Source organism: Panicum virgatum, chromosome 6N (assembly GCF_016808335.1).
Source record: "Panicum virgatum strain AP13 chromosome 6N, P.virgatum_v5, whole genome shotgun sequence".
NCBI classification, from domain to species: Eukaryota; Viridiplantae; Streptophyta; class Magnoliopsida; order Poales; family Poaceae; genus Panicum; species Panicum virgatum.
In genome coordinates, this window is record NC_053150.1 from 44,440,389 (window position 1) to 44,463,022 (window position 22,634).

At 49.1% G+C, this 22,634-nt stretch overlaps 2 protein-coding genes across 2 annotated transcripts; both read right to left on the bottom strand.

The window, feature by feature from the left end:
- Nucleotides 1–7,678: 7,678 nt before the first annotated feature.
- Nucleotides 7,679–9,455, bottom strand: LOC120678202. Its single transcript, XM_039959352.1, has 3 exons — nucleotides 9,452–9,455; nucleotides 8,076–8,924; nucleotides 7,679–7,962 (listed from the first exon to the last, which is right to left on the bottom strand). The coding sequence occupies exons 1-3, from the start codon at nucleotides 9,453–9,455 to the stop codon at nucleotides 7,907–7,909; spliced, it is 909 nt and encodes a 302-aa protein (XP_039815286.1). The 3' UTR covers nucleotides 7,679–7,906.
- Nucleotides 9,456–17,959: 8,504 nt separating this feature from the next.
- LOC120679020 (mitochondrial uncoupling protein 5-like) lies at nucleotides 17,960–19,588 on the bottom strand. Its single transcript, XM_039960509.1, has one exon. The coding sequence runs from the start codon at nucleotides 19,211–19,213 to the stop codon at nucleotides 18,242–18,244; it is 972 nt and encodes a 323-aa protein (XP_039816443.1). The 5' UTR covers nucleotides 19,214–19,588; the 3' UTR covers nucleotides 17,960–18,241.
- Between the last annotated feature and the right edge of the window lie 3,046 nt (nucleotides 19,589–22,634).

A 22,634-nucleotide genomic window follows, 5' to 3' on the forward strand; every position in this document is an offset into this window, starting at 1 on the left:
AGGAGGCGCGCCTCCGTCTGGCCCTGCTTGCCATGGCTTCGGATGGGAGTGGCCTCGACGTTCCAGTGGATGCCATGCGGAGCGCAATCTTGGAAGTTTCGGGGGTCGATGGCCGGGACATGGTCGTCAGGGCATTCTACCCGGAGAGGTTCCTCACCATCTTCTCCACGCTCGCTGACCGTGACGCTGCACTCCGTGCCGGCTGGATCGTCGTCGGTCACTCCATGTTCCTTCTCCGGCCATGGACGCGCCTGGTCCAGGCTGAGGCGGATGCTCTGCGCATTCCCGTTTCCATCGAGATCGAGGGGATCCCAGCTCACGCTGCGAGCCTACGCACCGCTCAGAAGATCCTCTCATCGTCCTGCTGGATCGAGAGGCTAGCACCTGCATCCGAGGACAAGACCGACCAGTCGGCGCTCAGGCTCACTGCGTGGACCGACAACCCTAGCCGCATCCCGCGCACGGTCACCCTGCTCATCGCTGAGCACGAGCGGCGGGTGACTCAAGATGATCCGGCGCTTCAAGTGGTCTTCGGCAACCTGCCTCCCTACCTGCGCAACAAGGATGTGCTCTCCTACCCCATCCTCATTCACCTCCGTTCCACGGCGGACTTCAGATCACGCACGCCGTCCACCGCCAGCCCCTCGCCGTCTTCTAGCGACGGGGACTCGGGTCCTGACGGGAACCCTGACAGGAGCTACGGGGAGACACGTGGGGTTGGTCCGCTGCTGCAAGGTTTCCGTTGCCACCCCGGCGTTGTGGACGGCTCAGCCACGACCTCCTCGTTGGGTCGGCAGTCGGCCAACTCTCGCCCCGGGGTGGGTTCTGGTGATGCACCGTCTACTGCCTTCCCGGCTCAAGTCCCGCCGCCGCCGCAGCTTTCGCCGTTGTCGCCGCCGGCGAGGAGGTCTTCTCCGCCGCCCCCACTGGAGGACACGCCTTCGCCGCTGATGCTGCCGGCGGGGAGGACGCGGCCGATGCCTGCCGCCACGCCAACTGGAGAATCTTTGCTGAGGTCGGACACTGACGCTGGAGGGCCCCACCCCATCCCAACTGTCCATGTCTGTCTGCTGCCTGCCGCGGCCTCTGCCGCACATTCTTTTCCTCTTTTGGAAAGTGAAAGTGAGTGTGCTTTCCACATCCTGGTGACCACAGAAGAGCCAGCGACGGCGTCGCTGGGCAACCCTTCCCCCAGCAGCCCACATGTTGTCTCCCCGGTGGGGTTGGCAGCAGCCCCAACTCCCTGCGCTCGACGCGTGGCCACTTCGGATCCGTTGCCAACCACTGGGGTTAGTTTGAATTCCAAGCTGACTCCTTGTCGGGTTCTGGCGACCGTCTTGTCTCCACCTTCCATCAGGGTGTATCAGCGGCGGGTCCACAGCGAAGTACACCCTCGACCGCGTCGCCGGCATCTCCTGGTCCCCGCTCCACTCAACTTCGACCCGGCCTTGCCTGTCATCGCCCCCCAGTCTGTGCCGGAACCGGCAGTGGGTGCTGCAAACGCGGGGCCTGCTAGTGATCTGGAGTCACGGGAGCCGGCTGCGCACGCCTCATCTGCTGGGGCGCCTCCTCTCGAGCTGTCTTCCGTTGGGCACTTGGAGCCTGCCTCCCCGCCAACCGTTGGAGGCCCATCTCCTGGTAGGCCTGGCCATTCAATGATGGGCTGCTCTACACCGACACCTACTCGTCCCACACCGTCTACCTCGCGTGCTCAGGCCTCCAGGCACACCCCCGTCGACAACCAGGATCAGAGCCTGGCTGGTGTCACTGCGGCAACAGCGGACTTCATCTCAAGTATGCGCAGAGCACTACAAGCCCCTCTCGCCCAGAAGACTAGTGCGCGGCGTTCCTCGATGCCGGCATCCCCGCTGAAGGCTTAGTCTAGGCGTCGTCTGGGTGGCATCCAAGGTTGTTTAGTTCCTATGAATCAACCGAACTACAACCTGCTCGTGTGGAACATTAGGGGGCTTAACAGTGGTGCCCACCGTGATGCTCTGCGCGGGGTCGTGCAAGATGCCAATGCATCTGTTGTGTGTGTCCAAGAAACTAAACTGAGTGTAATTTCTCCTTTCTTGATCAACGAGATGCTCGGAACTCGGTTCTCGAGCTTTGCTTACTTGCCGGCGGCTGGCGCCAGTGGGGGTGTGCTGATCGCGTGCCGCGATCCTGATTTCTCCATGACGACGTTGCATGTTGGGAGATTTTCGGTCTCTGTCCTGTTGCAAGCCAACGATGGGTCTGAACCTTGGTGCCTCACCAGCGTTTACGGGCCGCACCCTGATGTGGACAAAGTCGAATTCCTCGCGGAGCTCCGCTCAGTACGTGCGATGATCTCCCATCCGTGGATGATCGCCGGAGACTTCAATCTCATCCTGGACGCCGCAGACAAGAATAATCTGAACCTTAATTGACGGAACATGGGGAGGTTCCGTAGATTTGTCGATGAAATGGAACTGAAAGATGTGCCACTTCATGGTCGTCACTTCACTTGGAGCAATGAGAGGCAACATGCGACACTTGAGAAGCTTGATCGAGTTCTGGTCACTGTGGACTGGGAAATCCGCTACCCGTCTTGCTTTCTGCAGGCACTCTCCTCGGATGTGTCTGACCACTGCCCTCATCACCTTGCGCTAAACGCCGCATTCAACTCCAAGCGCCGCTTCCATTTCGAGAACTTCTGGCTCAAAATCCCAGGTTATCTAGAGGCCGTCGAGCGGGGCTGGCAGTGCCCTGACAACATCACAGACCCATTTCAAAGAGTTGATACGTTGCTGAAAAACACGGCCAAGGAACTCCAAAGCTGGAGCCAGCGACGCATTGGGCAAATAAAACTCCAACTACTCGTCGCAAAGGAGGTGGTGCTTCAGTTTGATAGAGCACAAGATCGACGTCAGCTATCTCCAGATGAGCACCTGCTGCGAAAGGAGATGAAATGCAAGTGTCTGGGCCTTGCTTCTCTGGAGCGGACCATAGCAAGGCTACGTTCCAGGATCACATACCTCCGAGAGGGAGATGCAAACACAAAGTTTTTTCACCTGCACTCGAGCTATAGAACCAAGAGGAAATTTATTTCCAAGCTCGAGGATGACTCTGGGACGGCACTGATGCATGACGAGAAGGCCGACATGCTTCATCGGCATTTTTCCGCAATCCTTGGCGCGGCGCCAGATCGGAGCTTCACTATTGATCTCCAGGCTTTAGGTATTCAGGCAGTCAACCTTGAGCATTTGGAGTATCCCTTCTCAGAAGAGGAGGTGTGGGCAACAATCAAAGCCCTTCCGCCGGACAAGTCGCCGGGGCCGGATGGGTTCATGGCCGAATTCTACAAGCCGGCTTGGCCTATCATCAAGGCTGATATTTTGGCTGCGTTTGGATCATTCTACCTCACCAACCGAACGCAACTGCAGCGACTGAACGGAGCACTTATCACGCTGCTGCCAAAATGCCAAGATCCGAAACGGCCGAGTGATTACCGGCCTATTAGTCTGATACACAGTTTTGGGAAATTGGTTGCTAAATGCTTAGCCAATCGCCTGGCACCGGAACTGGACAACCTGGTTGGAGTGAATCAAAGTGCGTTCATCAAGAAGCGCTCAATCCATGACAACTTCAAGTTTGTGGAGCAAGCTGCTAGGCTTTTGCACAGGAAAAGGAAACCGGCGCTCCTTCTCAAGCTGGATATCTCTAAAGCGTTCGACACTGTGTCCTAGCCATTCCTGCTGCAGGTGCTACAAGCTCTTGGCTTTGGCACACGCTGGCGAGACTGGATTGCATCACTCGTCTCCACTGCTTCAACTAGGGTGCTCCTGAACGGTGTTTCAGGAAGATTAATCTGCAATGCAAGGGGCCTTCGTCAAGGTGACCCGCTATCGCCGATGCTTTTCATACTGGTGATGGAAATGCTACAGCGTCTCTTCATGCGAGCGGCATCATTGGGTGTTCTGTCTCCACCTGCTAGCCATGTCATCCAGCATCAGTGCTCCCTTTATGCTGATGATGTCGTGCTATTTGTGTCACCGGCGGCCCAAGACTTGATTCTTAGAATTAGCCAGGCTTAAGCATTATAGGCTAATAACCCAAGATCTTAACATAACCTAGTTCATGACAAATCAATCTAATGCGGAATAAATTGGTAAACATTATACCAGCGTTAGTAGTTGCAGCAGTCATTTACGCCTGATCCGTAGAGGAAGTAGGCGTTCTTGTCGGTGTAGAAGACGCAGCGGCAAATCGGCGTCCTCCGGGAGCCAAACTGGAGTGCTTGGCCTTCCAAACCCCTCCAGTGCCTTCAGCGATCAGACTAGCGGTGGCTAGGGTTTTAGATTGAGATGAATGGGTGATTAAGGTGCTAACCACGACCTTATATTTATAGGCACTGTGGGGCTGGGGGCCAGCCTCTGGAAACGGGCCTAATGGGCCTGCTGATCAAAGCCCATTAGGGTTTTATCATTAGGTTTCCTTAATCGTGTTTAGATGGTTTAAACGCTTCCTTAACAGTGAAGATCACAATATCTTAACTGAAATATTTCCAACATTCTCCCACTTGATCGAACGGTTAAGGCTAATGTTCGTATCATACTAATGTTCACCCTTAGTAGTAACAGAAAGTACCGGACCAATGCGTCGTCAGTAGCTTGATGCACTACTGGGACCCCATTACCCACAGTCTCACTGAAACACCTCGGTAGAACGCTTATTCGTTAGTTAGGAGTCATAATGGCCCTAAACCAGGACCTAAAGACTATCCACCAAACCCATATTAGTAACGTGCTGCTTAAACACGTTCGGTGGTAAGACTTTAGTGAGCGGATCCGCTAACATAGAATTAGTTCTTATGTGCTCAATCTTAATGGTTCGATCCTGGCATCTTTCTTTCACAACACGATACTTAAGGTCAATGTGTTTGGAAGCACCACTTGACTTGTTGTTACTCGAAAAGAATACTGCAGACTGATTATCGCAGTATAACGTTATAGGTTCCGTAATGCTGTCAATTACCTTGAGGCCCGGAATAAAATTCTTAAGCCAAACAGCCTGTCCAGTTGCTTCATAGCATGCCACAAACTCAGCTTGCATCGTCGACGCTGCAACTAAACTTTGCTTAGAGCTTTTCCATGATATAGCTCCACCAGCTAACATGTAGATATATCCTGATGTAGATTTCCTACTATCCACACATCCAGCAAAGTCAGCATCAGTATAACCCACAACTTCAAGGTTATCTGATCTTCTGTATGTGAGCATGAAGTCTTTAGTGCCTTGGCAGTAACGTAATGCCTTCTTGACACCAACCCAGTGGACCTTTCCTGGATTTTTCTGATATCTTCCAAACATTCCGGTAGCAAATGCCAAGTCAGGACGCGTACAGACTTGTGCATACATCAGGCTTCCGACAGCTGAAGCATAAGGTATGTCCTTCATCTCATCTGATTCCAATTGGTTCTTAGGACATTGGGCTTCACTAAACTTATCGCCCTTCGCTAATGGAACAGGTGTGGCCTTACTCTTATCCATATTAAATCTCTTAAGCATTTTCTCAATATATGCTTTTTGAGACAATCCTAGTACTCCTTTGGTCCTATCTCGGTGTATCTCAATGCCCAGAACATAAGAGGCTTCACCAAGATCTTTCATATCAAAATTGGATGAAAGAAATCCCTTTGTCTCATGCAGCATACGCTTATCACTGCTCGCTAATAGGATATCATCCACATAAAGCACTAGAATTATAAATTTACCACCCTTTATCTTAGTGTAGATACAATTATCCACATCATTCTCCTTAAATCCGAATTTCTTAATCACTTGATCGAATTTAAGGTTCCATTGTCTTGACGCTTGCTTAAGCCCGTAAATGGATTTCTTAAGTCTGCATCCTAAATGTTCCTTGCCCTTCACAACAAAACCTTCCGGTTGTGCCATGAAGATGGTCTCATCCAAGTCACCATTAAGGAACGCAGTTTTGACATCCATCTGATGTAGCTCTAAGTCATAATGAGCCACTAGCGCCATAACGATTCTGAATGAATCTTTCTTAGACACAGGGGAGAAAGTTTCATTATAATCAACCCCTTCCTTTTGTGTAAAACCTTTGGCTACAAGCCTTGCTTTGAATCGTTCGACATTCCCTTTAGAATCACGTTTAGTCTTGTAGACCCATTTACAGCCTACTAGCTTGACTCCATTAGGAATATCTACCAGATCCCAAACAGCATTGGAACTCATGGACTTAAGCTCTTCTTCCATGGCCTCAACCCATTTGGCAGAGTTCTCACATGATACTGCCTCTCTAAATGAGTTAGGATCATCAGCTTTCCCAATATCATACATGTCTTCACTTAAGTATGTTTCACAATCAGGGAAAACTGTCTGTTTCCTAGCCCGCTGTGATCTTCTTAATGGTTCAACAGGCTGAGGTGCTGGTTGAGGTGCAGTCTGAGGCACCTCGACAGGGTTTTCAACTTCAGCATTAGGTGCCATTTGCTCAGCTTGTTGTTCGCTCGCAGGCTCAGGAGTTACTTCAACAGGCGGAGCAGCGCTAGTACTCTGAACAGAAGGCGTAATCTGAACAGATGGTGTACTCTGAACGGAAGGAACGAACAGCGGCACTAACTGAGGTGTTACTGTTTCTTGAATCACCGGGATGGGAAGCTCAGCCCGTATTTCTTCAAGATTAATTTTCCTCCTCGGAAAGCTCCCACTGATTCCTGCATCCTCTAGGAACACAGCCTGCCTGGTCTCAATGAACTTAGTGAAACGATCAGGACAGTAGAATCGGTATCCCTTAGACTTATCAGGGTATCCGATGAAATAGCAGCTCACCGTCTTATCATCTAATTTCTTTTGCTGTGGATTAAATAACTTAGCTTCGGCTGGACAGCCCCACACACGCAAATAATTAAGCGATGGTTTCTTCCCAAACCACAACTCATAAGGTGTTTTTGGCACGGATTTGGAAGGAACACGATTAAGTATGTGTGCAGCTATTTTTAATGCTTCCATCCACAGCTCCACAGACAAAGTAGAATAACTAAGCATGCTACGTACCATGTCCATTAGTGTACGATTACGACGCTCAGCAACTCTGTTTTGCTGTGGTTCGCCCGGCATACTGTACTGGGCCTTTATGCCATTCTCTTCAAGATACTTAGCGAATGGTCCAGGTACTTGGCCGAATGGAGCATGTCTCCCATAATATTCACCACCTCGATCCGATCTCACTAATTTAATAGTGACATTATGCTGATTTTCCACTTCAGCCTTGAATATTTTGAATTTATCTAATGACTCGGATCGATCACGAATGGGGTAAATATAACCATAACGAGAGAAGTCATCTGTGAAAGTAATGAACGAGTCAAAACCATCAACAGACTTTACTGGGAACGGGCCACAAATATCAGTATGAATTATTTCTAATAGGCCCGTACTCCGAGTAGCTCCTTTCTTAATTGTCTTAGCGAATTTCCCCTTAATACAATCAACACATTGTTGATCGAAGTCTGAGAGATCTAATGAATGGAGTATCTCTTCTCTTATGAGACGCTCAATTCTCCCCCTCGAAATATGGCCCAAACGACAATGCCACAATTTCGAAGAAGTCTCATCAGTACGCTTACGCTTATGCGATACATCATCCACATTCATTGCAGAATAAACTTTATCAAGAGAGAGCAAATAAAGATCGCCTTGCAAATGACCAAGGCCCACACTTAAATTATGAAATTTAATGTTGCACACTGAGTTGACAAACTCACAAATATGTCCCGACTTATCTAAACGCGAAACTGAAATAAGGTTTCTCTTCAAACTGGGAACATAAAGAACATCATGCAAACTAAAGTTGAAGCCGCCTGGTAACTCCAAATTGAAGCTCCCAATGCCTTCAACCTTCACTTCATTGCCATCAGCCACTCTTAGACTTCGCTCCCCCTCTCTTATAGTTCGGATCGAACTGAATACCTGCAGTGAATTGGAAATATGCACAGTGGCACCTGAGTCAATCCACCAAGTATTGGGAGAAAAATTCACTAAGAATGATTCATCAATAAAAGATACATAATCAGTAATTGTACCTTTGTTCTTAAGCCACTCCTTAAATCCATGGCAATCCTTTTGCTCATGTTTAGGTGACTTGCAGAACTTGCACAGCCTCTCATTAGAGGTCTTCTTATGTGACACGGCCTTACTCTTATGGCCCTTAAACTTTCTCTTATGCTGCCTGCTGCTGCCAGACTCAGCCTGATGCTTAGGAGTGTTGCTCATGCTAACACGCCCAAAGCGCTCGCTGACCATGTTGACAGCATCCTTCATCCTTTCAGCTTTCTGCCTTTCTTCTTCCTCAACACAGTAGCTAATGAGCTCAGCCATGCTCCAAGTCGCCTTCTGAGTGTTGTAGCTTATTTTAAAGGGACTGTACTGTGCTGGCAGAGAAGTCATGATGAAGTGCACCAGAAAACCATCAGAGATAGCCATATCCAGTGTCTTCAGCTTATTTGCCATGTCACACATGCTCATAATGTGCTCCCTGATTCCACTTTGCCCATCATACTGTGAAGTCAGCATTTTCATGATCAGGGTGCTAGCATAAGTCTTGGAAGAACTCTTAAAATTCTCCTTCACCTTGGCAAGATATGCCTTGGCGCTCAGCTCATTACCATCCTGGTCCTTATCAGGAATAGCACCACAGATGGCCGGTGTGATCGTGTTCTTAATGATCATGTTGGCCATCCTGTCTGATCTCTCCCACTTCTCAATGGCAGTACGATCACCATTGGGATCAGCGGGCTCTGCTGGCTTGTCTTGACGTAAGGCGAGATCATACTCACACACAGCAATGGCCACCTGAACATCTTTATACCAGCTTGGATAGTTGGTGCCATTCAGGGGCTCAATGGACTTCAGGTAGCCCGTCACAGTGTTCACTGAAAATCATGAGAATAATAACTTAATTAAACTCACAATTAAGATGCGCATAAGAAGTATGAAATTAACCCTACGATGGTCTGATTAAAATCATACATAAATTTCAATTTGCATCACCGATGGGGAAAACAAACGAAATTTATCATTAAAACTCATAATTAAATCAACGATGGTCAGAATTAATTACAAGTGCTCTAAATAAACTTCCCGATGGTTCCATTTAAATAGAGTGCATCTTAATTGCTTATGGTGGATGAACATAATTTTCAGTGAATAAATGCAATTAAAACATGATTAAAAGCATTTAAATAACTCATGGAAATTAATTAACACAATGCTGGTAATAATAAGTGCAACAGAAATAATTAAAGCCTTTAAACATAACAGCAATTAAAATTAAACTTAGATCATAAGAAACAGTAATAGAAAAGTCTTTAAACATTAAACTGGGCTAAAACTCATGAAACAGGCCCAAAAACATCCCCTTGCGCGCGGCCCATTAAGCTGCTGCTCGGCCCAATCCAGCCCATCCCGCGAAACCCTAATGCGGTGAAATCTAGATCGTTCGTTTCAATCGGATGGCTGATAACTGATCTAGCATCATATATAAAAGAGGAACCGGCTGTCGGAGAGTGCCCTAACTCCCTTCACTCCCTCTCCTATCTCAGCCCGAGCTGCCACTGCTAGCGCTTCTCATCCGCTGCGCGCTTCCTCATGCGGGCAGGCTCCGCAGGCAGGCCACGCGCCGAGAGGCACGGGCTCGCGGCCGCTGCTCGGTTCGCCGCCCTGTGCCGCGCGCCAGCGGGCCCGGCGGTGCCTGTGCGCGGGCTCGGCCGCCGCCTGGTGGCCGCTCTGCGCACCGCTATGCGTCCGCCTTGGAGCCGCCGCCAGGGGCTCGGCACGCGAGCCGCGCAGGCCACCGCCGGCCGCCCGCGCGAGCCGCGCAGGAGCAAGGCCACGCGCCGCCTGCGCGGGAGGCTGCGCGCGCGGTACTTCGGCTCTGGCCGGCCGCCGCGTCGGCTCCACGCGCGGGAGCTGCGCGCCCGCGTGGGCCGCCTGGAGCGCCAGCGCCGCCTTGGGCCACGCGTGCCGCCTGATGGGCGATGGCCGCGCGCGGGTCTGCGCGTGCCACACGCGCCGGTTGCTCTGGTCCCGCCGCCAGATCTCATGTGCGGGCCCGAGCGCTGGTACTTCTCATGCGCGGTGAGCGGTGTGGCGCCGCGGCTCCTCATGCGCCACCGCGGGCCCTCCCGCCGGCGCCGCGTGCGCTCAAGCCGCGCGCGGCTCCGTCGGGGAGGCCCTGCCGTGGTGCTCAGTGGGCATACTCATGGCCACACACAGGTAAGTGCTCCTTCAATCTTAGGGTTAGGGTTAGGGTTAGGGTTAGGGTTAGGGTTCATCACGGGACTTGGGGATTTCTTAATGCGATCTGAAAATTGCTTTTCCCCTCCTTCTTAATGCTCACTGATGCATCAATCTCATGAGTTTGACTTTAATTTCGCGGAAATTAACTTGAACAGAGATCTAATTTGGGGAACAGATTAAGAAGCAGTAAAACCCTAACCTTAATTGCATAGCTAATCATCAATTTGTCTCGGTTTAACCATGAATTAGCATAAACATTAATGATTTGCATCTAATCCGAGACACTTAGCATTAACAGATCAAGATTAATCTTAAACTTGACCTAAACCGAATTAGATTAGATCTAATCTCGTGATCAGAAACTTAATTAACCATGATTTAGATCTAATCACGCATGATTAACACATAAAAGCCATTATGCAGGATCTAATTGCATCTTAAACCGACGAAAAACAGAGGCATAAACATGGCTCAAAATTGACCGTGCATGACTAGGTTAAGATGGCTCTGACACCAATTCTTAGAATTAGCCAGGCTTAAGCATTATAGGCTAATAACCCAAGATCTTAACATAACCTAGTTCATGACAAATCAATCTAATGCGGAATAAATTGGTAAACATTATACCAGCGTTAGCAGTTGCAGCAGCCATTTACGCCTGATCCGTAGAGGAAGTAGGCGTTCTTGTCGGTGTAGAAGACGCAGCGGCAAATCGGCGTCCTCCGGGAGCCAAACTGGAGTGCTTGGCCTTCCAAACCCCTCCAGTGCCTTCAGCGATCAGACTAGCGGTGGCTAGAGTTTTAGATTGAGATGAATGGGTGATTAAGGTGCTAACCACGACCTTATATTTATAGGCACTGTGGGGCTGGGGGCCAGCCTCTGGAAACGGGCCTAATGGGCCTGCTGATCAAAGCCCATTAGGGTTTTATCATTAGGTTTCCTTAATCGCGTTTAGATGGTTTAAACGCTTCCTTAACAGTGAAGATCACAATATCTTAACTGAAATATTTCCAACATTGATCACCACTAAGGAGATACTGGCACTGTTTGGAGACGCCTCTGGTTTACTCACAAACTTACAGAAAAGTTTGATTGCGCCCGTTGCTTGCAGTGACAGTGAAGTCGCCCTTGCTGGCCAATTGCTACCGGCTGAGATTGCTGATTTTCCTGTAAAATACCTTGGGCTACCACTGACAGTGGGACGTCTGCGAAAGGCTCATCTTCAGCCACTGGTCGACCGTGTGGCAGCTTATATCCCAACCTGGAAGGCTTCACTTCTGAATAAAGCGGGGAGATTAATCTTGGTGAAAGTCACAATGTCTGCTGCATGTGTGCACACACTCATTTCTCTCAAGGTGCCTGACTGGGTGTTCCAGGAAATCGACAAAAGGCGACGGAGCTTTCTTTGGTCTGGAAAAAAGAAAGCTAATGGCGGGCAATGCTTGGTGGCTTGGCCTTTCGTTTGTCAGCCAGCTGAGTTTGGAGGTTTGGGCGTGGTGGATCTTCGCTTAGCTGCTTATGCTCTGCGTTTGAGGTGGCTTTGGCTCAAGCGTACAGACACTAACAGACCCTGGAAGAACTTGGAATTGGACTTCGGCAAAGATACGGTTGTGCAGGCGATGTTCAATGCATCCACAGTCTTTGAGTTGGGGGATGGCAATCTAACCCTTTTCTGGTCCGATCATTGGCTTGGCCAGAAGTCTCCATGCCTGCTAGCACCTGAACTCTGCAAGCTCATTAAACCGAAGATACGGAAGAAACAGTCGCCACTGCTATGGTCGAAAAGACTTGGATCCAAGACATTACAGGCACGCTAACCATTCAAGCTATCTTTGAATACCTACAGTTATGGGAGGCTATGGAAGGCGTGCATTTGAGGCAGGGCGTGGAGGATACTATCCGCTAGAAATGGACCACAGATGCCACCTATTCAGCTAGGTCCGCCTATCAGGCTTTCTTCCATGGGAGAATTCAGTTCAAGGGAGCAACACCGATTTGGAAGGCTTGGGCGCCCATGAAAGTTAAATTTTTTACTTGGCTGGCAGTCAAAGGTCGTATTTGGACAGCGGACCGCAGGCATCGTCGTGGGCTAACTACGGATACAGACTGCCGTTTGTGTGACCAAGAAGTCGAGACTGCCGATCATCTCCTCTGCACCTGCAGTTTCACCAAGCAGGTTTGGCACTCCCTGTTCACTGCGCTCGGTTACCAAAACCCTCCGCCTGTTGTAGATTGCTTCCTGGAGTGGTGGCTTACCTTGCGCCAAGACTTGTCCAACGAACAGAAGAAGGGACTAGATGCAGCTGTGATGCTCGTCTCTTGGATGGTGTGGAAAGAGCGGAATGCCTGGGTGTTTAACTACACCGAGCGGACCCCAAATCGTTTGTTGTCTGACATCATCGCCGAGGGAAGCAATTGGATTCAGGCCGGTGCGATGAAACTTGCTGCGATCAGCTGGCCCCAGCAGTTGTCTTTGGGGGGAGCGTCACCTCTAGTTAGCTAGTTGCCCGTTTCTGTCGGGTGTTTCGGTTGTTTCCTAGGGCCGTATAGTCAGTTCGGTTGAGGTGTGCGTGCGTCCCTTTTGGCCCGCGTTGTAAGCTTTTAACAATCTTTTTCTTCTTAATGCAATGATACGCAGCTCTCCTGCGTATTCTCGAAAAAAAAAAGACAGAATAGATGTTAGATCAAATGGACTTTTCAGTTTGCACTTGGACGAAAGCTCATTGGTCCTTTTAGAACTTGGAAGTATCCCCAGCCTTTGGATTCTTGCGTTTGGATTGGTTTTAATATGAAAAGGTCAGTCAACTTGTTTTCATCACGTTCATATGTATGTGCAAATGCCTATTGTTTGATGCTGCTGCTCTTTTTTAACATGGCATGATGGATTTCATATGGTTGCATCGTGCATTTAAAATTGCCTTAGTTAGAATTTAGAAGTTTGCTTCCAAAAGTTTAGTTCTGCTCAGTGGAGAAACAGGGTTTGGGCCAAGGCTATTGTGCTGTAAACTGTAATGCACATACATTTCTTTCTTTAAGGTGAGATACTCTTAGTAGTGTCATTTGCTTCAATGACTGATCTATTCATAACAACATTTTTTTTCGTGAACCCTTGTGAAGGTTGTTTAAAGTTTGATAGAAATGGATTCAAATTTCCTTGGATCAGGAATTTCTTATCTGTCAAGGAAAAGAAAGTTGTCCTCCCCATTATTTGATTCCATGGGATGCAAAAATTCTTTATCTTCATCTAAAGCTGAATACAGACTCTAAAATAAGAGGGTGCAACAGCACCATACGTTGTCTACTGTCCAATAGCCTATCTATATCTATGAACTTTATCACAACATTAGTTTAGTTAGGGTCCACTAATGTGATTCAGAAGTCCACTGCATACTTCCAGATGATTGATAGGAATAGGGTAACCCATGTCACTGGGGATACTTTCTTTAATCTCGAGGTCTCTCAGGTTTGCACACGCAGATTCACATGGACCATTCGCCCATGGGACCTTGGCCCATAGATCAACAGTCCATCTTCATAAAGAGCATGTTCAATGTCCCAGTAGTACTTTTTTTTTTCAAACTAGCAGCACATGGTTTTATTTATCAGGATATATCCTCTGTAACACTGGAAACTCTGCAGCTTAGGAAATTGGTGTCGTTGCAATGCACAAGTTTGTTCACATAACCGTAAAGTATCATTGAAATTTGTATATTAACACAAGGGAGGAATAAAATGTTAAGCAAACCGCTTTGTGCTTAAGTGTTTGTGTTGTTCGATGTGCTGTGTTTAGGTGCAATCCTGTATTACAGAGTTGCTTGTGTTGTTTGATGTATGTGTCATGTTGAGTTTGGGTTTGCCCGCTGATCCTGTTCTTTTGTAGTTTACACCCTTGTCTTAAGTGTTCACAAATAATCATGTGTAATCTTGCCTTTAGGTCCAAATATTTGAATGATAAATTTGTAAGACCTCTAACCTCATGCTATTAATCTTTTATAGCTCTTTGGAAAACCATACAACTTGTCCTGAGGGCAAAGATGAAACACAGTAAGTGGGTCAAGTCCAATAGGCCGATAGATTGTACTGGTCAATTCAGCCCACTAGATCCTAAGTGTGAAGTGTCTGTCAACTAAAGAATTCTAGTTCTCACTTCAAGCCTGAGGAAAACTTCTGTGTTGTCATGGAAACTTCTGATCCCTTGGAAATTCTTTATTGTGATCTGTTACTTTTCACTTGTTTTCATGACTTCCTGTGAATGTATATACAATTAAAACATGTCGGTTCTTTTCTGAAAAGAAAACACATTTGGCTTCTCTCTCTGGTGTTCTACTACTACAATTCTGTGGCTGTACATGTTGCAGGTCAAACCAGTTGATTCAAGTAATAATGGCGTATTGGAATGTAATTCTAACAATTGATCAACGACATTAAAGATCAATAACACTGATGATAGTGAAAGGTGAGAAACTGAGAATGGTTTGCTCAACACTCAGCTACTTCTATAATGAAATGATACACAGCTCTCTTCCGTATTCGAGAGAGAGAAAATACTGATGATAGTAAAATTCCATTCTGAACTATATTACTATTGCTTGCATCCTTGCAACTGTACAAGCAGGATTTCATGCTAAGAACCTGGGTGCATTGCACACCTATAGCTTTTCCTCGGTGATTTCTGTGTTAAGACGCATGCTGGCTGGATAAATGATTGATCTTCAAGATGATCTCTACATTTTGTGCGTTTGTTTTGTGATGATAGGGTTCACTGACTTTCAATTTTACTGTTATACTTAGACCCCTTGGTGTTACTAGAAAACATACCAGCTGTGCAACTTTCTGACTTGTATTGATCCTCTTATCAGTTTGAGCATCGTGTTATTCTGATTATCATTGTCAGATGGATGTCTGAAGGTAGTTGATGACCTTGGTTTTCTCACAACAATTTTGTTGTACTTTGTAAGGACTAATTAACCATCACTTGTACAATCAGGTATGCATTCCTACCCTTCATCTAAATGGCAGGATGGGCATATACTGCGAACTCTATTTTTGGCTTTTTAAGTTTTCCCAACTGGAAGCTCTGCCCGTGTAAATTTAGAGTACCTATCAATCTAGGAAAAATGAACTTTCAAATCACATCCTATATCCAACCTTCTCGTACTTGGGTAAACAATTGCATTGGATATATACTATTAAATACGGAATCTTATTGGACAATTTCTTTTGGACGCCCCATTTTCTAGGAAAGCATGCTGTAAGCAATCCTCACAGATCTTGTGAGGTTCGTTTTATTCAGACCTCAGCATTTAGATGTATATATAAATCTAACTTCTTGACACCAATTTAACATAGCACTAGCTATGGTCTAGCAGATCTTTTAGGTACATGTACATATACTTAAAATTATATTTTTTGTTACCAGTTTCACACAGCCCTAATTGTAGACTCCTAGTCATTATTGTTTGGTTCGTGATCAACTGATCTGCTGGTTCTGCTTGATACACAGTATTCGCCTTAGCCTTATTTTTCTGTGTGTTGGTAAAGAAAGTTGTTTTGACTATAAGTCAAATATTTTAAACTTTGACTATAAATGAATTCTTTTGTGTTGAATCTAAAAATATGAAATCGATATAAGTAGATTCATCTTGAAATATAGTTTCGTAAAAATATATATTGACTATATTTAATAAATTTTTTATAGCAAAAAGATAGTAGTCAAAGTTGTTTTTGAGATCGTGTCAATATCCAAAACTTCCTTTACCAATCTGGAGGGGAGTACCTCTGTTAGTGCATGTCTCCAATAACTCCGAAACATCTACTAGCATTCTTATTGACTGCCTGTCTGCCAGAAAGCACTGTGATATTCTAGCTTGATAAATGGAAATTTTTTTCAGTTCGGGTTGGTCATAACTCACACGCCACAACGTAAACAGTGTGTCCACTTGAAGCAATGCTAAGCTGACAGTTTGTTTCTTTCCTACAATCGACCGATGCAAGTTGGGGATGGGATTTCCTTTTACGGTTACCTGCCCAAAACTGAATTTTCAGCGGATCCTTTTTTCGCCACTACTAATAACCATTGCGTATGATTCGCGTTGTTCAGCATCGGACTTGTCAGCCTGCAGGATGGTCTTAAGCATGGTGTAAACGGTTATGCTTAAAAGTAAAAAAGAACTCCAATCGGGTTTCTATGCTGAAATTGATAGAACCTGTCCTCTTTTTTGGACGAAATATAGGGCCTGATTGGTTTGATGCCAAAATTTGGCTTGCCAAAACTAGGGCAGGCCAAAATATTGGCAAGAATTTTTTGCCAAAACCTTGTCAAGTACTTTGTGAGGTTGGCTACTTTTTTGGATTCCAACCAATTGAGTGCCAAAATTTTTGGTTGCTAAAATTTTGGCAAGGCAAATTTTTGAACCAAACCAATCAGGCTCATAATTTGAAATCTGAACATGATGTAAATAGAAACATCTAACCTGAAGTCTGGCCAGCTACTAGGAAACTGTGATCTCGCCTCGTGGTTGCCATGTTCGTTCCTGCGCTAGTACTGTTGCTGCTGCTGCCAAGGTTGGCATCCAATTTTCCAGACGACTATTGGTTAGGCTGTGTTTAGTTGCGAAAAGGGTGCGAAAAGTGTTTGCGAAAGCACTGTAGTATTTTTCGTTTGTGTGTGGTAAATATTGTTCTACTATAGACTAACTAGACTCAAAAGATTCGTCTCGTAACGTACATAAAAATTATGCAATTAGTTTTTTTATTTACCTACATTTAGTACTCCATGCAAGAATTATTTATTATATTTAATGTTTTCGATGTGATTTCGATGTGATGGAAAATTTAAAAAATTTGGAGGAGTCGGGGAACTAAACACATTAATCGTGCTGAAGGCGTCAGAGCCGCACTTTCTACCGCTGCTATTGGCCTGTAATGGTCGCCGTGACACCCAATTTGCATCGGCATCAAGCACAGTCACTCTGTCAGCCACCGAGAGAACATTTTGTTTTGCGTGTCAGCGTGTGTGAACGTGGACCCTGGGGCCCTGGAAACAGCAAGTCGCTGTCGTGCGGTACCAGATGGTACTAACTACACGTTTCCGGCTTGGCGCCTTGGCGTTCACCGCGCGGGATCTCGTGACGGCCCCAGCTAGCTGCATCCGGCAGGCCTGAACCGGGGAGGGTTCATCCATGGCCCGTCAAATCCTCGAACCATCTGTTCTTGATCGGGTCTAGAACACCCCATTGAGGGTCTGTTTAGTTCATTTTGCAAAAAAAATTGTAAAGAAATTTTGGTCATTTGAAGTACTAAATGAAGTCTATTTGCAAAACTTTTTGCATAGATAGGTTATAAATCGCGAGATGAATCTAATGATGCTAATTAATCCATGTTTAATCAATATTTAGCGGATGGTTACTGTAGCATCATTGTTGCAAATCATGGATTAAGTAGGTTCATTAGATTCGTCTCACGATTTATAGCCCATTCATGTAAAAAGTTTTGTAAATAGACTTCATTTAATACTTCAAATTAGTAAGATTCCATTATAAAATAATGCGTTTACGATATTTTTGCGTTTAGGCTGATTGTTGATTGCGAGCCCCCCTACCCTACCTCAATCGGGTCCAATCGTCTATTCAGTTCCTTCAACTTCCAACACCTTCGGAGCTCACCGAGATGAAAGGCATTGCAGCAGCGATATTTTTTATATAAATTATCTGAAATTTCCATTGTATACATCTGATCAAGTACTCAATTGAATATTCCCTATTTCCATCCGCAGGCAACAGGATGCAGGAAGGGATTAGCGCTAGGCTGACACGGGATGCAAGCTAAGGCGGGCACGGCAGCAGCGATAATTCGTAGCAGCCGACGCGGTGGTAGCCGGTAACAACACGGCGGCGGCGGCAGCGGCGGTTGTCGTCATCATCGTCGTGGTGGTGGTGGCGGGCGTGTCTCTCTAGAACTCGACGCCCTTGAAGACCTTGCGTACCTGCTCGAGCGTGACGAAGAGCACGACGGTGAAGGGCCCCTGGCGCATCACGGTGGGGATGAACCCCTTGTACAGCGCCATGGGCCCCTCGGACCGGACGGTCTTGAGCGCGCAATCCACGGCGCCGGCGTACGGCGGGGGCGCCCCCGGCGCCACCTTCATGTTCATCATCCGCGTCTTGACCACGTCGACGGGGTTGGACGCCGCGGCGGCGACGAGGCCCGCGGTGAAGCTGGCGGCGACGTGCGTGGCGAGGCCGTCGGCGCCGGGGCCCCGGCGCGCGAGGATGGCCTCCTTGGCCTGGTCGTAGGTGGCCAGCTGCGACGCCGTGACGATCATGGCGCGGTTCACCGTGAGCGACGAGCCGCGCCACAGGCTGCGGACGCCCTCGTCGCGCGCCATCCGGCCGATGGCGTCCCCGACGCTGCGGTAGTTGCGGCGCTCGGCGAGGGGCAGGCGCCCGTCCGCCTGCATCCGCACCATGGCCACGTCGGCCGGGTTGCCGACGGCCGCGCCGACGCCGCCGGCGATGAGCCCCGCGGCGATCTTTTGGTGCAGGGGGAGCACGCCGCCGTTGTCCTGGGTCCACTTGGTCTTGAGGATGTCGTAGAGCCCCATCCGCGTGGTGGAGTAGAGCGTCTGGCGGAGCATGGTGGCGGACACCCCGGAGAAGAGGCCCGCGGCGCCCTCGGAGCGCAGGATCTGCGCGCCGACGGCGAGCGGGCCGGGCTTCCTCGGCGGCGCCACCGGGACGTCCTGCGGGAGCGCGACGGTCTGGCCGCCCGCGGGGACCGCGAGCGCCGGGCGCATCGCCGGCTGCGGCGCCGCCGCCTCCCCCTGCAGCTGCATGCGGACCTTGATGAGGTCGAGCGGGTGGGTGGAGCAGCCGGCCACGATGGAGGCGATGCCGCCCTCGACGAATCCCTTGACCCCTCCCATTCCTCGCTCCCTCGCTTTCTTCCTCGCCGCGGCTCCTCCTTCCTCCCTCCCCGCCTCCCTTTTATCGGGGAGGATGGATCCGAGACCAAAGGAAGCCGGCAACCAAAAACGGAAGCTGCTCCAGGAAGCTCGAGCACACCCCCGAAACGAAACGAAAAGGAAAACAAAAACGCGAGATTTAGCTAGCTTCTAGTACGTCTCACTGGAGACCAGGAGGTGGAAATGGAGGGCGCGGAGGCGGCTACGCGGGAGGAGTGTGGGACGCTGGTCCTCGGCGACATATGCTGCCTCGTGCTTCCTCGGTGCTGGGACGGCGGGGGCGGGCACTATTTATAGCTGGGCCGGCGCGCCGCGCGGAAGAGGCGAGGAAGGAGACGAGCGGACGGGGGGAGGTGGCCGGCTGGCTGGCTGGCTTCGCGGTCGGGGCGGGGCCTCCAGCGGTCGGACTGGGGAAGGCAGATTCGTCGCGGGGCGGGGGGAGGTCAGGTCAGGAGGTGGGTGGGGAGGGGGAGGAGAGGCGACCTGGCCGCCAGCCCCAGCGGCAGAGCTTTCCGGGGTTCGCTTCGCCTTGACGCGGGAGGCGGACGGCTGGCTGTGGCGGCGTCGGGTCGGTGGCGCGGGCACATAGGAAACGGAAAGCAGGCTGGTGCGCCGTGCGCCGTGCGCCGCGCGGGCTTGGCCGTTGCTGCGCATCCGGGCCGTCCGTGTGGGTGCGCCCTGGCTAGGGTTTCGGAGCGGACGGTGCCGGATTTTCCTCGGGGGAGTTTTCTATTCGTGAGCTGGGCGGACGCGACGGACGGACGGCGCCGGAAGGCTGGGACGGGACTAAAGATGGCAACGGGCATGGCGCCCGCGGATACTAACTTCCTACGCCCGCGCCCGCCTCCCAAATTTCACGCCCGCGCCCGTGCCCGCGACCCGCCACGGCTAGGAAACCACGCCCGCGCCCGCCACCCGCGGGCATTTCGTGCCCGCGGCACTCGGAAGCTACTTGGGGTTGCCATTTCAACTGCATGTCAACAAACAACACAAATCAACACTCTAGCTTGCAAGAACGCTCTCCAATCGTGTATAGAAATTAGAATTGGTTGAACATTCAAGTGAATAGCAAGAAAATACCTAGATCAGGCAAAGGAGCAAGCAGATCCTGCGGGGACTTGGAGGGCCGGCTGGCGGGCTCGCGGCTCTTGCGGACTCGCGGCCGAGAGGGGCGGCGGAGAGGCGCAGAGAGGGGCGGCGGACAGCGGTGGTGGCGACTTGGAGGGCCGGCGGGCAGCGGCGCACCCGCGTAGGGGCAACCCTCCGCCCTTGCAGGCTCGCGGCAGACTGGCGGAGGCGCGGAACGCGAGTCGCGCGCGCGGCGCGCTTGCTCGCGAGAGGGGTGGCCGGCGGCGGCGGGGACAAGGAGGGGGCGCTGTGCGCATGTGCCTGTGCGGCCGCTCGGGAGAGGGGGGCTTGGGCGCCTGCCGCTTGGGCCGCTTGGGGCGGCTGGGTCGGGTGGAAGGGAAAATGAGGAAGGAAAACCCTAATTGTGTGTTTATATACTTAGTTACATGCGGGTCCCACATGTCATAACGGGTCTGGCGGGTATGCGGGTGAGGATAACAATTTTAAATGCCCGCGAGCAACTATCCGCTGGGTTTGGGTTCGTGCCCGCGCCCGCGCCCGTCGGGTTTGCTGCCCGCGGGTACGCGGATATTTGGCGCCCGTTGCCATCCTGAGACGGGACGGGGCGCTGGAACAAAGCGGAAGAATAGCAACGGGGTGCTTCATGACGGCGGCTCCGCCGTTCCGTTAGTAGACGGAAACGGCGCGTCCCGGGGTTACAGCTTAGAAAACGGGGGAGCAGAAAAGTTTGATCAGCTACTGCACAGCGCGTCAGCGCCAACGCAATGCAACTCAAGTGCCTTTGTGATTTCTCGTTTGTTTGGAACGGAACGGAGTGGTATGATTTTGTCCTAGTTTGGGCATAAATTTGAATTGTTTTAAATTTCCCACTACCATAGGGGTGGGGCTACTACATTTGAGGAGGTGGTGCAGATAGGGGTGGTAACGGATCATAACTCTAATGTTCTTTCATAATTTAACTTAGCTCTCATATAATTTTAGTTTAAAATTGTGTAAGATTAGAGTTCGGCCGTTTTAGAATCCGTCCTTTAGATTATCTGGAGTAAAATTTAAGGACTTTTTACCACCACTAGATGCAACTAGCTTCAACCTGAATCTGTCAGATGATATTGATAAGATTCATTTGGGCCTTTAGTTCTAAATGAAGTTCACTCTTCCCAATCTAATTTTAGAGTCATTAGACCTATGTACCTACCAGCAATCTAGGCACTGAAAATTCCACCTAGGGTCCATTTTTCTCTTTGAATCCTCACAGAGTAGGATTATAGTAAGAGTATGACTAGGAGCAATGTGGCGAAGAGGAAAAATATTGATAAGACATGCATTTTTTGCAATGAGGAAACTCCTCATCACCTTTTTTTTGGCTGTGTAATAGCTATTCAAATCTGGTGCAACATCTCTGAATTTGTAGACCTTAAATCTGGTAATGATTTGTAACAAAAAGTATGCTGCTGTTAATATTGTGTCCTCTACTGCCCTGTGTGGGCTATGGAAGCTAAGAAATTTGCTCTGCTTTCAAAATAGGAGCTGGAAAGATGTTCAGGTCCTGTTTAGTTCCCAAAAATTTTTGCACAGTATCGTCACATCGAATCTTCGGACACATGCATGGAGCATTAAATGCAGTTGAAAAAGATAACTAATTAAATAGGCTAACTGATTAGTACGAGCTGAATCTTTTAAGTCTAATTAGTCCATAATTGGACATTATTTGTCAAGTAACAACGAAATGTGCTACAGTACCACAATCCAAACTTTTTCACCAACTAAACACACCTTGTGTTGCATCATATATCAAGCCTAGTACACAGTTGGAAGCTACTCTGCCCAGCAGAGAAGCTGCCAGCAGATGGAGCTCTTGGCAGGAAAACTGAAAATGTTGGTAAAACAACCTCAAGATTACGCAATGTAATTTTTCAAAAAAAATTGCAATGTAGCTGGCCAGCCACGAGCTGCGGAAAGAACTTGTGGCCTTCCTGATGGCAAGGAATGGTGACTGGGAGCATGCGCCTCCACATCTTGTGTCCCTGCTGAAGAAGATCGGCAATGGTGTCCTGGAGATGAATGCTGCGCGGCTGAACGTCGCCCCGACCAAAGACAAAAGGAAGCTCCTGCTGTAAGGGGATGCCCATGGCATTTTGTATTTTGGCTCAAGCCCTGCGCGGCGCTTCTATCTGTCATGATGTTAAACTGAGAACCTGTGCTGTAAACCGCTCAAACGGTCTTGGTCCTGCTTCTCTAAGTATCGCTGGGGTCACTTTTCAAAAAAAAAAGTATGGCTGGGGTGATGCCACCC